This window comes from Podarcis pityusensis (genome assembly GCF_964106645.2).
Source record: "Podarcis pityusensis genome assembly, chromosome: 2".
NCBI classification, from domain to species: Eukaryota; Metazoa; Chordata; class Lepidosauria; order Squamata; family Lacertidae; genus Podarcis; species Podarcis pityusensis.
The window spans coordinates 119,674,088-119,689,877 of record NC_138029.1 but is presented as its reverse complement, the minus strand read 5'-3'; the positions used below and the strand labels follow the sequence as shown (position 1 = coordinate 119,689,877).

The 15,790-nt window shown below is 48.0% G+C and overlaps 1 protein-coding gene across 1 annotated transcript; it reads left to right on the top strand.

Annotated features, from left to right (window-relative positions):
* Positions 1-707: 707 nt before the first annotated feature.
* On the top strand, positions 708-13,524 carry LOC308471812 (zinc finger protein RFP-like). Its single transcript, XM_080996099.1, has 7 exons — positions 708-1,185; positions 1,661-1,756; positions 2,714-2,944; positions 4,082-4,104; positions 4,798-4,856; positions 5,054-5,086; positions 12,081-13,524. The coding sequence occupies exons 1-7, from the start codon at positions 760-762 to the stop codon at positions 12,596-12,598; spliced, it is 1,386 nt and encodes a 461-aa protein (XP_080852225.1). The 5' UTR covers positions 708-759; the 3' UTR covers positions 12,599-13,524.
* The last annotated feature ends 2,266 nt before the right edge of the window (positions 13,525-15,790 follow it).

Below are 15,790 nucleotides of genomic sequence, written 5' to 3'. Positions count from 1 at the left end.
TCTTTGCCACTGGTAAAGCAGCACAGCAACTCCCCCTTCCCGCGACCCGACGGCTGGCGGTAGGCGTGGGAGTCGCGGGTGAGCAAAGCGCCATTGCCTGCCCTGCGCTTCCGGCTGGAGGAGGCAGGCAGGAGAGAGGACGGGAAGGAGGCAGGTGAGCGGGAAGGGGAGAGGAAGGAAGTGGGGTCGGTGGGTGCGAACGGCCATCCCGCACCTGGGAGGGCACCCTCCGCACCCCAACCCCCTCGGGAGTGCGCCCACCCTGGGCATATGCGCCACCACTGGATGGGAGTTGTAGTTGTAAGCAAGCCGAGGGCACCAGGTTGGCAATGCTGAAAGCCTCTGTTTCAATCTGAAATTCTTTGCCAGCATGCTAAAAACGAATTAAGTTAAAATTAGCAAGAAGACTTTTCGGAGTTTTCTTCACAGAATCAAGTCCCGTTTGCTATCCATTTAGGGCAGCAGCAGATTTTCTCCACTTCAAAAATGACAAGGAAGCCTATGAATGAAAATGTTACGGTATGAATACCACAACTTACTAGGTTTGTGTGGGTGTGTAATGAAAAGCATGGGAAGCTATCAAAATGGGGAAGCAGCATTCGCTGCTACTTGAAAAATATTCAGCAACTGCAAAGACCTGGAGACATTAAAAAAAAAAAAAAAAGATCACGTGGTCAGTGAGTTTGAGTCATTTCCAGGAAAGGAAACGCCCAGTGGCTGAAAACAGAGAAAGTGAAACTTAACTCACTCGAGGGAGCCATGGCTGCTTCTGGACGTCCCGTCCAGAATCTTTGCGATGAAGCCACTTGCTCCATCTGCCCGGATTACTTCAAGGATCCAGTGACCATCCCAGAGTGTGGGCACAACTTCTGCCGATCCTGCTTGATCCAGTGCTGGGGGGAATCGGAGGCAGAGGCTTCCTGCCCTCAGTGCAGAAAAAGAGTCCAGAGAAGGAGCCTCATTCCCAACCGGCAACTGGCTAACGTGGTAGAAATAGCTAAGAATCTCAGCCTTCAAGAGGGGAAGGAGGAAGGAGGGAAAGGAGGAGTCTGCGAGGATCACCAGGAGCCCCTGAAGCTTTTCTGCAAAGTCCATGAAGCCCCCATCTGCCTGGTGTGTCACAAATCAAAGGAACATGGAAATCACAAGGTGATTCCTCTGGAGGAGGCTTCTGAGGAATACAAGGTAGGAGATCCCTGGATCTGGAGGGGGAGAAATAGCTTCTTTTTCTTCTTTTTACTTCTCAGGTCCAAAGTAGGCATGGCATGAATTGGTGGTTGTTTATTATGTAAAAAGCAGCCCAGGGGGAGACTGAGGGCTCCTGGCATGGCTGGGAGGAGGGAGTCACAGTCTTTCTCTCTTCCAGGGGGACAAAGGGAGCTCCCTTGATATCCCTGAGTAGCATCTGCAAAGACTAGGTAGAAGTCTGTAAGCAAGGGGTGACCTAACTGGGTCCCTGAGCCCCACAGGGCTGGCACAGAAAAAAGGTAGCTGGTCCAGGGAGCCAAGACCCAAAAAGGATGAAAACCTCTGGACTTTTATTTCCCCCAGTAAACTACTCTGCTATTATAGCAAGACCACTGGGCGCAAGAAGCCAGCATACTATTCACCTGCTCTCTGTGTGTCTCAATCAGACCTCAGTTTCCCCTTTTCTCTTTAGGAAGAGATCTGTCGCCGCCTGGAGATTCTGAGGAAAGAGAGAGAGGAAATTCTGGCCTATCTAGCAGCCCTGGACAAGGAAAGCAAAGACCTCCTGGTAAGCACTGCTTTTATTATTAGGGAGGGAACAAGCACTTGAAGAGTCGAGTCAGGACTGAGGAGGGATGGGGAAATCTGCCCATTTGAGCTTCCCCCCATTTCTCATTTCTCCATATCAGTCTGTTTATTAATCTATTATTCTGAAAATGAATAAGATGTTAGGATAGCTACCTCCTTGTATAAATATTCTGATCTGTACTTTACCCTCATACATACATATTTTGTGAACATTACCTGGCTTCGTCAACCTTGAAAAATTCAGAGGTGTGAATTTCAAAGGATTGCTCTGTTTTGGTCTCCATATTTTTTCAGCAATAGCAAATTAGGTAAGTTTACTTTTGAGTGCCACTAAATAGAATTTATTTCCCCTTGTCATTTATTTTGTGAATAGCAGTCAAGGAGACGCCTGAGGACTTGTGAGCTGAGAGAGTGGAAGCAATTCAATCCAGATCCTGATTTACCATAAATATTACTACAGAATTATCTTTCTAAATGTTGCTCTTGTTCATTTTTAGGAAACTCGGGCCATTTTGAACCTTGAAAGAAAACAGGGGAGCAATGGGGATGAACTCTGCACTTTGTCCTCCTCCTCCTGTTTCTGCTGCCTTCCTACACCTAAATGGCCCCAGTCTAAACTGAGGGGTGTTTTATGTCCATGAATGTTCTCTGAACAACTTTGAACTCTGGTTATGCCATGCCCCAAAACATGCAGGGAATATCCATGGTTAGAAAAAAAGCTCCTTGCTTTAGGCTGTAGCTCTCTGGGAAGTAGAAGTCAACAGAAACAGCTATTCAGAGGGCTTCCCCTCAAAATAAAGGTTTACTTCTTTAGCCACTGGAGGTTTCATGTCTCTGAAAAATCAGAAGTGTCCTCCCTGTGGAATTCTCACAATTCTCTTCCTGGTGTTTTGAAGGCTGAGCACCTTCCACACTCAGGCCTCCTCTTTTCTTGCAGAAATTAACAGAAACAGAGAGGCTGAAGACTGTGGAGAAGTTCAGAGAACTGCGCCGGTTCCTGGAAGAACAAGAAAAACGTCTGCTGACTCACGTGGAAGAGGTGGAGAAGGAGATTGCAGGGAGAAGGGATGAGCAGCTGTTCAGACTCACCGGGAATCTCTCCTCTCTTGAGAGGATCATCCAGGAGATGGAGGAGAAGAGTCAGCAGCCAGCGAGTGAACTCCTGCAGGTAAGATGGTGGCAGGAACAGCCCAAGGCTCCAGGAAAAGACTGCCCCTTTCATGTATGCAAGGAGTGCAGGGGATGAGTTGATGGAGCCTCTAGTCAGGTTTGCAATGGACAGGAAGACCCAAGAGAACTGGGATGCTTAACTAACCTGAATGCAGACTAGAGTTTCTTCTGTGTTCATGATGGAACGGGAGCTGATCTTCTGCTCTTCCGTCTTGGCAATGCTGCCTTCCTGCCCTTTGAGGGGCTTCACCAAGGATTCAGGCCTCCTTCTGACATGAGCCAGTCTCTGGACCAAGCTTCTCTTCCCGTTTCCTCCACAACTTCTGGTTGATCCCCTTCACAATGGATCCAGATCAGCCCAAAATGGTGATCAGTCACAGTGACCAAAGAGCAAGACAGAGGGACTCATCCAGACTGCTGCTTGTCCCACCCCTTTCCTCCAGGAAAACCCACTGTTTACTGCTGAATTAGAGCAAACCTCAGCCAGGTTTTCTCTGCATTGACGTTTGCTTTGATGTTGCACTAAGGAGCAGGTTTTTCCTGAGGGAAAGCGGCAGGGCAAAGGCAAACCCACTTGGACCCGTGTTTTCTGAGCAAAGGAAAAGCAGAAGTGTGGATAAGCCCAAAGAAACACTGACCTATTTTATTACCCCTTTGGAGGCATTTTATGCTGCAGGTGCTTTTTTAAATTTCCAATTGAAAAGTAGAATTTGAAATTTTGGGACTGCTATGAAAGACAATTTGGAACAGTTCCCTGGTAAGATTATCCTGTAGTCTTACTTCCGTCTGAATTGCGCAATGCAAACTGGATTTAATAAATTATAATCTAAGACATGAGATGGGTTGAAATCTCCATAAATGTGAGATTCCCTTCAATGCTGGTGGATTTTCAAAAGGATTTTAAACAAGAATTGCAAACTGATGTGGAAATGTGGAGAACTTGATATTGAAAAAATTCATAATTTCAGACTGGAAAAATAAAAGCTGTGAGAAACCAAAACTGGCTGATTCAGCCATCCCTACCCAAAACCTTGGCGTGTGCCAGGCAGACTGACTTCCGAGGGCCAGGGTCTGAGGGGGTCTTCCCAGTGTGGCCTGTGGTGTGCAGTGAATTCCCTTCTCTTTTCCCCTCTAGGATGTGAGAAAGACCTTGCAGAGGTAAGTGGATCTGGCTCATTTCCATTAGCATCACTCTTTGAAGCTGAGATGCAAGAACCTCAGACATGGCCCTCCAGGGGCTGCAGGGGGGAGACTGGAGGACTCACTCCCTGCAGCACCTCACAGGTAAAGGTAGAGCCCCCTCTTCTGAACTCGTAGCCCCCCAATTCTCCCCAACTAATTAGCGCCATTTCCTTTGTGAGGTTTGGTTTTACTTTTGCAATGTGTATAATTTGTTTTGTTTTGGCCTGAATGTCCTTTTGATGAATCATTTGATTTAGTTGTGCACCTGTGGAAGTTCTGTCTCAACTTTTGCAATCATCTGATTCTAGAGCAGAGGTTATCTAATATATCAAAGCAAGAGACCCCCAAACTCCAGAAACAAATATTCTGTGTACTGTATACTCAAGTGTCACTAAGAGAAGGCTGTTTTACTGGCACACACAACAAGGCCAAGTGACATTCCTGGGAGCAATTATTGTCTTAGTTCAGGCATGTCCAACAGGTCGATCGCGATCCTTTTAGTATTCCTTTTAGATCCCCCCGAAAAGGTCAACAACTTTGGCCAACCCTCCCCCCCTAAAAACTCAACAACTCCTGGCAATGACAATGGGTAGATCACAGTCGGTCTTCTGTGAGTAGATCGCAGTCTCTTGGGAGTTGGACGTGCCTGCCTTCCTTGTTTCCTTCTAGACTGACCAGTTCAGTCACTCTGCAGAAAACACTCTGCCAGCCACCCCACCCTGTCCCAAGCAAACTCCTGACCCATAGAGCCCCTAGGGAGGGGGCGATTTCTCACCAAGGAACAGGAATTGGCTATTTTCTGACCATATTCCGGCTGCAGTATTTCAATTCAAGGTGTCACTCAGGTTCAGAGTAGAGGTTTTAAGGAATATTTCTTGTTTCCCAAAAGAAGTGAATCTCTTTTTCTTCCTCACCCCTTCCTCAGATGCTCTGTTATACAGAAAACAGATACAGAAAGGTAAATTTCCAGGGGAGGAACAATTTCACAGGAGGGATGGGGACTGATATTCATGGGTGTTGAACTGTCTGTTCTGAAGACTTTGGGACCCCCATCAATGGCATAACTCTGGGAAACAGTCCTCTAGTGGTGTTTGGGTTCTTTGTCTGTCCCATGAATGAACTGGGAGGGAGGTTGAAGGCTTGGATTGGGGGCAGAGCTTGGCCCTGCGAAGAACCTGAACACCAGTCTGAGTTCCATTCCTGCCTATAGACTAGTATCCCGGTTTCACCCTCGATTTTATAGATTTTGCTTTCTTTCCTAAAATCTATATACTGTTTGTTTGTAGGGAAAAGCCTCGTAGCCTTAGGATATGTTACAAAATCTCCTAAGGAGGATCCTGCAGGGTCAGTCCAATGTCCATCTTGTCGAGTTCTCATGGATAAGGAATCTCCCTTGCATTTTGTTTTCCCTCCACACAATCTGGAGAGGTTCTTTTGGGGCTTCTCGAGATTTGCTTGGATTTCCCCCTCGTGAAGTGTGTTAAAAGGGGCACCCGCAAGCACCCAGTCCCTCCTCCACCTCCTGCCAGGCTGGTCTCCCAGCAGCAGAGCAAGGCCTGAGCCGCCTCTTCCTCAGAGTTTCAACCTCACCAGCCATTTCTCGTGCTTCAGCCATCCCCATCTCCTCAGAGTTCCCACTGTTCTTATGAGATCAGCCCCATTCCATGAGGGAGGACTTCCCATTGCACGAGGCCCTTGGAATTACATGGCAAAGCTCTGCAGCTTCTTCCTCTGCAATCTGGTTTGTCAACATGCTTGGAAATTCCATTTTCAACATCTTCTTCCCACCAGTTCACTTGGGGCAGATGTTAAAGCTTCCTCCAGCCCTCCAGTCCAGAGCCCCATTTCATTCGTGGATTTTGAATGATTTATTCTGCCATTTTCTAGAATGGTTTACCATTTCTGATATTCCCATGGAATCATGGAATAGTAGAGTCTGAAAGGATCCCAAGGATCATCTAGTCCAACCCCCTTAAATGCAGGAATCACAGCTAAACATGTTAGTTGTTTTAATTCCTTAGGCCTACAGTTGTTGTCTTTGCAATTCTTTGTTCTATGATTTCATCTTTTGCTTGATATAAGGAAACAAGAGATGCTATGTTATGGTGATGTTTTGTAAAAAGATTTTCTTTGAGCTATTGCATTGTGGCCTGTTAAGCCTGTCCTTTTGGTTCCTCAGATGTTCAGTCATTCAGAAATCTCCAGAGAGATGAATTTCACATGGAGACCCCAATTCACAGGAGGGGTGGGGACTAGAGTTTCATGGGGGTCAAGAGTCTCTTCTGTACTGTTGAGAACCATCCACAGCTAGACTCTAGCCCTGCTCTTTGTGCCACAAAGGCAGAGAGGGTGGACTTGAAGGTGCAGAAGGAGGGGAGAGAAACTGCCTAGAAGGATCATACTGAGCCAGGAAGAGTTTCATTCCTGCCTAGACAGAGTTGGGTTGCTTTTCCATGTCATCTTTTTCAGGCCCGGTTGCCACATGTCCTCTTTTCCCCGGGTACGTCTTCTTTTTTCAGGATTAAAATTTCTGCAAGGGCAAATTTTTCAAATTTGGCAGAATATCCCAAGTTTTTTTGTTTGTTTTTTTGGTTTGCAGTAACCCATGAAAAGTTTTCTAGTGTGTTAGACTCAGATCTTAGGCACCTGGCTAAACTAACCTGCAGCAGAGAATCGTGACAGAGCAGCATCTTAAGCTAGCAAAATCCCTTCTCTTGTGGCTGAACTAAAAGGACGCTGGCTCAGCTACAAGATCTTGGAGGAGTCCGGGAGGGCAAGAGTTAACACCCCCCTGCCCTTAAGGAGAGTCCATATGCAGATGTTAAACAGTTTAATAAATTGTTCTGTGCACACTTGCGTTCACAAAGATGTGAACATAAGCCCAAATATTTTCATGTGGCAAGTGAGGGAGCAATAGGTATTATTATTATTATTATTCTTTTTTCGTTGAAAGTTAAGAACATTGCTACTAGCAATATGGGACGCGGGTGGCGCTGTGGTCTAAACCACAGAGCCTAGGGCTTGCCGATCAGAAGGTCGGCAGTTTGAATCCCCACGACGGGGTGAGCTCCTGTTGCTCGGTCCCAGCTCCTGCCAACTTAGCAGTTAGAAAGCACGTCAAAGTGCAAGTAGATAAATAGGTACCACTCTGGAGGGAAGGTAAATGGCGTTTCCATGAGCTGCTCTGGTTCGCCAGAAGCGAGTCATGCTGGCCACATGACCCGGAAGCTGTACGCCGGCTCCCTTGGCCAATAAAGCGAGATGAGCACCGCAACCCCAGAGTCATCCACAACTGGACCTAACGGTCAGGGGTCCCTTTACCCTTACTAGCAATATATCACAGCTTGTATAGCCTACATAGAGTAGGTGTATTTAAAATGAGAGTCATCATAGCAATCTGTGTTAATGGTTTCAGAACTCACAGAGTTAAAGAGTTCTGGTGACGTCTCTTTCCTGAGGCGTGGTTAGAAACACTTAAGGGAGGGGTTTGACTCCGTGTGTTTCAGTCTGACTCTCGGACGCCATGCGAAAGGGAGAATGTGTCAGTTCTCGCCAGGTCTGAATTTATGGTGTTATTCTACATGATTAAAGAGCAAGGGAAGATAAGGACTGCCTTGTGTCTGCTCTGATTTATTCCACACGTGCTGCACTTTGCTTCTCACCGCTGTGTTTCGCTCTGCTACCGGCAAGAGAAAGAGGCCTGAGGAGGACTTTTGCAGGAGGCACGGATAGCTTGCAGAGTTCCGCAAGGGAAGTGTGCCAGGCTCCAGGTGTAATCCCAAGAGGTTATGGATGCTCGCTAAAGCTTTGAAGCATTGCAGGAACGTCCCACGTGTGGGGGAAGCCAGCAGGAAAGTTGCTGGGGTCCAGCTGGAGCTCTGGAGCTGTGTCTTTGAAGCTGGAAGGAGCTCGCTGGGAGGAGAAGCCGATCTGCCGGAGCCGGGAGACGTGAGTAAGCTTAGCCCCCGGGGAGGAGGAGATGGCTCAGTCCCAGGAACACGGCTTTGAGCTTAAGCTGCCGTGTGCGAAACTAACTCTTAACTCGTGGTTAGAGTGGAGTTATTTAGCAGAGTTGTCCCTAGTTGGAGCCAAGCTCTGGGAAACAGTCACGCCGATGTCTACGTCAGCTGGGGCGGTTACAAGCCAACGTGAAGCTGAGGAGCGTGTGCTTACTTTTCTGGCTGATAACGTCAGTGCTGATTTGAGGCCTATAGTTCTGGATGCAAGGAAGCCTGAGGTCGCTTGGGTAGCTCTCCAGGAAGCGTGTAAAGCTGGGGGCAGAGACAAGGGCCGGGAGATGGCTGCATCAGGTCAGGAAAAAAGGCAAGAAAGCACGGAAAGCCGGTGCACAGCTGGGAAAGGCTGTGGGACCCCTGAGGGGGGCGAAGGGACTATTGCCACTGCTGCTGCTGCTGCTGGTTTAGCAGAGTCTAAAAGTTGCATGGGTGATGCAACATGTCTGCATGAGGAGCTTGGAGAGAGGCAAGCTGCTGGGGGCCCTTTACCCATCACTGGGGGTGCAGGAAAGCGTCCTGGGAGCCCTGGGAGCAGTGGGGGGGCGGTGAGCAGTAAAAGCTCAGAGAAGCCTCTTTTTCCAAAGGCTGCCAAGAGTTGTTTGCGTCGTGAGTCGAAGCCTGGGAAACAGGAAAGTGCTGAAGGCTTCAAGGCCAGCCATCTGCTGCAGAGGGAGATACGTGCTGCAGAGCTGTCTGGGAACTCCGAGATAAGTCCAGTCTTCAGAGCAACGCAGGAAGTTGTGGTTACGGGCGCTGTCAAGGACAGGTGCAGCCAGACGTTTGTTGGCATGGCAACGCTACAGAGCAATGCCAGCAGGGACACAACTGTGAAGTGGGTGCTGGACTCAGGAGCGAGTCATCACCTGATAACGCCATCTGCTGGGGAGCTGCGGAATTGCAGGGCTGTTTTGGCTGGAATGACTTGTAAATTAGCTGACGGGACAAAACGAAATGTATCTAAAGCTGCAAATGTCTATGTTTCTGTTTTGCAGGCGGAGCTGGAGTGCTTCATTGTACCAGGGATGAAGTGTTGCCTGTTATCGATTTCTGCTCTGGCGAAGCAGGGATACAAAATTTGTTTTGAAAATAATACCTGTTCCATTTTCAGAGGGGGGAGGCAACTTGTCAACGTGGAGAGCAAGGACAATCTCTTTGTTCTGGAAACACCTCTGGAGGGTGGTGGGAATGCAAGGAAAGCACAGGCGCAGTGTGCTAGTGTTCCCAGCCATGATTCATGTGTTCATGTATGGCACAAGAGAATGTCTCATGCTTGTCTGGAGGATGTTAAGAGGTTGCCAGGCTGCACCAAAGGTTGTAAAATCACGCCATGTGAGGGATCCCTAGTGTGCAGGGCATGCAGCAAGGTAAAAAGGTGCAGGTTTCCCGGGGTAAAGAGGGTAACCACAAAACCTTTTGAGTTGATTCACACAGACCTTACAGGACCAATGAAGTGTGAGAGTCTGGGTGGGGCCAGGTTTCTGCTATTGATAGCGGATGATTTTACCCAGAATTTATGGTCTTTTTCTCTCAGGTCGCAGAGAGAGGCGGCACAACTCATCCAGGATTGGGTTGCGGAGGTGGAACTAAGGTTCTCCACCAAGGTGCAAGAGTTCAGGAGCGACCGTGGGTCACAGTTCACTGGGTCTGCTCTGAAGGAGTTCTTCAAGAAAAAGGGAATTCGTCACCAGGTGACGGGTGCAAAGTCTCCTCAAGAGAGAGGCGTGGCAGAGCACAGGAGTGAAGCACTGGCTGAAGCTGTCAGGGTTTTACTGTGTGACTCTGGGCTGCCTCAGAGCTTTTGGAGTGAGGCTGGGAAGTTTGCCAGCTTTGTTTTTAACAGGTCCTACAATCACGATGTAGGTGACACACCGTATTTTCTGTTGCACAAGAGGAAGCCACAGGTGCATTTCTTCCGTTCGTTTGGTTCCAAGGCTTCAGTGCCAATACCAACAGCGCAACGGAAGGAGGGTGGTCCTAGGTACCAGGACATGATCTTCTGTGGGTATGATCCCGCAACAAATGGGTGGAAGTTTGCATACCCAGAGGGTGATCAGACCACGCTGCTGGTCAGCAAGCATGCTGAGTTCTTTGAGCAGGGTGGTTGGTCACAACCTAGGTATGGTTCTGATTTTCTCTCAGAATGCTTGTCCGATTCTGAGGAGGAAGAAAGGGAGGAAGGAGAGGCAGAGGCGGAGCCTGTTGCTGAAGACCAGGTTGCTGATGATGGTCAAGCACAGGGGTGGGTTTCTCCACAGGTTAAGAGAGAACCCAAGAGTGAGCCTTCATCTCCTGTTAGCCAAGTGCAGGAAGCCCGAAGACGCAGCAAGTCAGAGGGGGAGTCCTCTGTGCTGGGAGACACACTTGCTGACCCCAGTGGGTCAGGAGGAGCGCCCGAGGTTGTGCTCCGGCGGTCAACTCGGACCACAAAGGGGATTCCACCGGAGAGGTTTCAGGTCACCAGTGCGTGGGTTGGTTTCGCACAGTGTGATTCTGGGAGTGTGGAAGGGATTCAACAATTGCCTGGGATAGATGCCAGTGGGAGGCAAAGGCAATGGGAGGTGAGTTGAACTCAAAGAGGTCTGTAAATAGGGGTTCACAGTTTCCCTCAGGATTCGTGACGAGAGGGGGTGTTAATGGTTTCAGAACTCACAGAGTTAAAGAGTTCTGGTGACGTCTCTTTCCTGAGGCGTGGTTAGAAACACTTAAGGGAGGGGTTTGACTCCGTGTGTTTCAGTCTGACTCTCGGACGCCATGCGAAAGGGAGAATGTGTCAGTTCTCGCCAGGTCTGAATTTATGGTGTTATTCTACATGATTAAAGAGCAAGGGAAGATAAGGACTGCCTTGTGTCTGCTCTGATTTATTCCACACGTGCTGCACTTTGCTTCTCACCGCTGTGTTTCGCTCTGCTACCGGCAAGAGAAAGAGGCCTGAGGAGGACTTTTGCAGGAGGCACGGATAGCTTGCAGAGTTCCGCAAGGGAAGTGTGCCAGGCTCCAGGTGTAATCTCAAGAATCTGTAGTTAAAAGTAGAAGTTGGCCAATGTCTCTTCTTATTTGCTCTTCAAAATATGGCAGCCCCACACTTGCCTATCATGACTGTCTGGTAACCTTTTGAGTTATCCCCCTCTTCCCCAGGGAACTAATCTTACGGTATATATTAAATCCAAAAGAGAAGCGTGGAATAAGGAGTCCTTTGTAAAATTGCCCTGCCATCTGCCTCCTCTTCCCTAGCGGCAAGTCTTAAACTTCCAAGATGGTTGGGAGGAAGGCAAGGAGAGACCAAGTGGGTGAGAGAGATGGAGAGCAGGAATAAACAGGCCCCCCACTTAACACGATTTTCACTTGTGGGCACGAGGGCCCAGAACGTGACCCCCGTGAAAGTGAGGGGAGGCTTATATGTGGTTTAATGTTGTAGTTTTATGCTGTGAACCACCCTGAGACCTGTAGATGAAGGGCAGTAGGCAAATATAATTTGTTGTTGCTGTTGTTGTTAGAAGAGGGGGGGTCCTCCTCCTCCAGCCCAACCCAGAGCTCCCCAAAGGCCAATTCCCACAGAGATTGTCAGAGGAAAGCAGCTTCTCTCCTCTCCTGCCACCTCCAATTCTCCTCTCTTTCCTCTTGATAACACAGAAGAGATGAGTAAAAGGTTTACTGGGTGGTTTTTCCTCTTAGAAAATGCCTGGTTTGAGAGGAGGGCAGGCACAATGGACATTGAATATAAGAAAGTAAAGGAAACTGATTTAAAAACCATAAAGGAAGATATTTATTCTGATGAGAGTCAGGGGTCTCAGTCTAGCATGCGATGCAAAGAAATCCCCTTGATCTGAAAGGGAATCTGGGTTTTTCGAGGTTATTATTATTATTATCAGGATGTCCGTTTCTGTCTCTCCGCTGACTCTGCCTAATCTTCTCTTTCCCTCATCTTTTCCCCAACAGCAAATGTCACTCTGGATCCAGACACAGCCCATCCTGAACTCATCCTGTCCAAGGATGGGAAAAGCGTGAGATGGGGAGACAAACCTCAAGCCCTGCCTGATAATCCTGAGAGATTCAGTGACTGGCCTTGTGTGTTGGGACGTGAGGGATTCACAGCAGGCAGACATTTCTGGGAAGTCACTGTGGGAGGTGGGGGATGGTGGGCTTTGGGGGTTGCCAGGAAGTCTGTGGAGAGAAAGGGCTATTTTGACTTCAGTCCTGAGGGAGGAATCTGGGCTGTGGGGAAGTGGAGAGAGAAGTACTGGGCCTTCACTTCCCCTGATTTCTCTCCTCTGTCCCTGAGGGAGAAGCCCAGGAGGATCTGGGTGACTCTGGACTATGAAGGGGGACGTGTGTCTTTTTCTGACGCTGACTCAGGAGCCAAACTCTACACGTTCTCAGGAGCCTTGTTCTTTGGAGAGACCATCCTCCCTTTCTTTCGTCTGTCGGGAAATAAAATCCCCCTCAGTATCTCCTGAGGAGACTAAATCTGCCTCTCAGGCCCAGCAGGAGTTTCTCTCCAGACCAGAGTGACCGACATAAAAACCATTTACCCGCCAAGAGCAGGTTGGGCAGTTTTCCAAGGGCCCTTTGAGAGGATTCATTCCAGTCAAAATCAGCAGAAATGACCAAACAAAAATGGGTTGCTCTTGCTTTGCATTTTCCTTCCTTTTCCCAGAATTCCCTCTGCTGCTTCCTTCTTAAAGAGACAGTAATACTTTTAACCGTCCCAACAAATAATCTTATCTTCAAAGGGGCTCTCTTACCTTCAATCTTGTTTTCCTTTTGAGATGTCTGATTTGGCAGAGCATGAGACTCTTAACCCCAGGGATGTGGGTTTGAGTCCCACGAGGGGCAAATGTTTCCTGCACTGCAGCGGGTGGGACTAGATGACCCTCAACTCTGCAATTCTAGGAAACCTTCCTCTCCCCACAAGACCTTATGCAGCTGTTAAAATTCATGCATCATTGGATTAATAGATGACTGAAAAATGAACCCCTTCACCCACGTCAGGCAGGATAGTTCCTTGCTCTGGAGGCCTTAGATGGGAAGAAAATTAAAAATAAATTGAACCAGGGTATCAGCTTCAAATGCCCTCTGCAAATACAGCCTCTCCATCTCCACATTTTGACAGAAGTAAACCTTATTGCATTGAGTGGGGCTTCGGCCCAGTTCTATGTGTTTCGAGTGGATGCATTAACGTTCCTTATTTGCTTGGACATAGGAAGGGCTTCGCCCCTGTTCATTAGTTTGATTTTGCTACAATATATGAATATGTAATGTTTAATGCTGTTTGGAACAAGGTATATAAACCCAAAGCCCCAGGGCTCTGGGCCCAGGCTCTGGAAAACATCCCACTGGGTCTTTATCGCTCAGCAATAAATTTTTACTTTCTTTTTCTCCACTGCCGCGTCTGTCGATTCTTGAGCATATTTTGAATGGGCAACGGGTATTCCTTAGATCCTTGCTACAGTACCTGAGCTTGTTCCTTTTGTAACGGTAAAATCTGGGTGCGGGCTACTCTGCCACCCAGCTCGTCGGACTAAGTCCGCGGGTCCCTGCAGAAGAAAATGAGCTCAGCCGGAGACAGGAGCAAACTGCAGAAGATCCAAATTTATTGCGCAACAGGTTCAAGGCGAGATTGAACAGCGAAAAAGGGGTGACATGAACTTTTGAAACTCCCCCCATGTCCCAGAATACAGTGCAAAATACATCCCAGTTACATCATGAATACATTAAGAAGAGGTTGGGTTACACAGATTACATCATGAATACATTAAGGAGAGGTTGGGTTACACAGATTACATCATGAATATATTAAGGAGAGGTTGGGTTACACAGGATTAACATATGGAGGAGGGAGGGGGGAATATGCAGAGCTGGAGATATGCGCAGATAAGCACATCCTGATTACCGGTGATGAGAAGACAATGGTCCATGTATGCATGGTCTGCCACCTGGCATTGCCCGCAGGAAAGGCTTGGCAGAGTGATTTGACAGGATTAGGGTCTTTACACCTTGCTTGAGGGATTATGGAGGACAGGGGAGGTGTCATGGAGTCCTAGAGAAATTGAGCAAATTGGCACGTTGATTTTCTATGAATTTTATAGATTTTAGTCCCTTTTGACATTGACAATTGGGAATAAATGGATATATTGTAGCGAAGAAGAAGGTGAAGAAGACATGCCCCCCCTTCCGTATCACTTTCCTCCACCCTTCCCATTCCCCTTTCCTTTTATGTCACCTATTTTAGCTTGTTTTTCATTTATCTGTGAAACTACATTCTCATTTCCTCCGGTTAAATGTGTTTCGAGTGGATGCATTAACGTTCCTTATTTACAGGCTGGATTCTGTATATCAGGGGCATCTAAGGGGTTGTCCTCTTGATAGTGCTGGACTCTAACTCCCCTCTGACCTATCCAGCATGGCCAGGGGTCAGAGAGGATGGGAGCTGCAGTCCAGCAGCTTCCAGCAGCTTCCAGAAGAGGCCCATGGGCTGTGCTGCCCTATACATTACGCAGGGCTGCCCTATACATTATGCAGGGCACCTTCCCCAAATACACAATGCTCCCCCAAGGAACATCTTTTTGGCAGCAGGTGCATCTGAATTCTCTCCTGGGATACTAAGAGCTAGAACAACAAATGCCTGTGGAATTGACCCCTCAAAGATCAGACAGGACTCTCTCTGGCTCCACTATCAGGGCCGCTGACTACTGACTGGTGCAGCCTGCTCTCCTTTCCCTGCGTGGCAGATGTCAGAATAAATACACCTCCTCCCCCATCTGCCTGAGGGCTGTCTCCCCTTCCTCCATCCCCTACATGATGTTGGCAACATTTGTGTGTCATCATAGGTTCCCTGTGAGCCTCCACTCACCCCGTGGAAGGACACAAAAGTGTCCCATTTGGTCCAGTGCCCAAAAATTAATAAGGAGTCTGACAAGTTCATATACAGTGGTACCTCGGGTTACATATGCTTCAGGTTACATACACTTCGGGTTACAGACTCTGCTAACCCAGAAATAATACCTCGGGTTAAGAACTTTGCTTCAGGATGAGAACAGAAAACGTGCAGCGGCGGCGAATCGGCAGCGGGAGGCCCCATTAGCTAAAGTGGTGCTTCAGGTTAAGGACAGTTTCAGGTTAAGTATGGACCTCCGGAACGAATTAAGTACTTAACCAGAGGTACCACTGTATTCACATCCAAAAAGTCACACTCAGAACAAGACTCCATTTAAACCCAACATCAGGGTCTTTTCCAGGGAGGCTTCTCATGATGTGGCAAAACTATTGGAGCCTCAGCTTCAGGATCTGTCCTTCCAGTGAGTTCAAGTAATCCAATGTAATTCCCGTTGTGGGGAGAACCAAATCTTTCCTCATCTCCTCTGAAGGTAAACCATGCTCTGCCAGAGTTATTATGCCTGCAACAACTCATTCAAGAACATGTTTCCAGTGCTGCCGTTCATTATGTATCTGTTCTGCTAGTTGGCAGTGAATTGTTGAGCCACGTTTTCTTCTTGTAAGATATGCTACTGAAGCTGTTCTATGGTTTTCAGAGTTTTCATGACTTGGAACTAAATAGGTGTTGCGCCAATCAGAAAATCCATCTGATGATAATGGCGTGGAAGAATTTGAAAAGAGCTTGCACACAAAACCAGTTTCTGGTGAATATA

What these genes read in the sequence shown, in the direction of transcription:
- LOC308471812 (XM_080996099.1), top strand. Translation starts at nt 760, where the DNA reads ATGGCTGCTTCTGGACGTCCCGTCCAGAATCTTTGCGATGAAGCCACT. An exon ending in AGGAAAGCAAAGACCTCCTG is followed by an intron (nt 1,757 to 2,713) that starts GTAAGCACTGCT and finishes CTTTTCTTGCAG; the next exon opens with AAATTAACAGAAACAGAGAG. An exon ending in CAGCGAGTGAACTCCTGCAG is followed by an intron (nt 2,945 to 4,081) that starts GTAAGATGGTGG and finishes TTTCCCCTCTAG; the next exon opens with GATGTGAGAAAGACCTTGCA.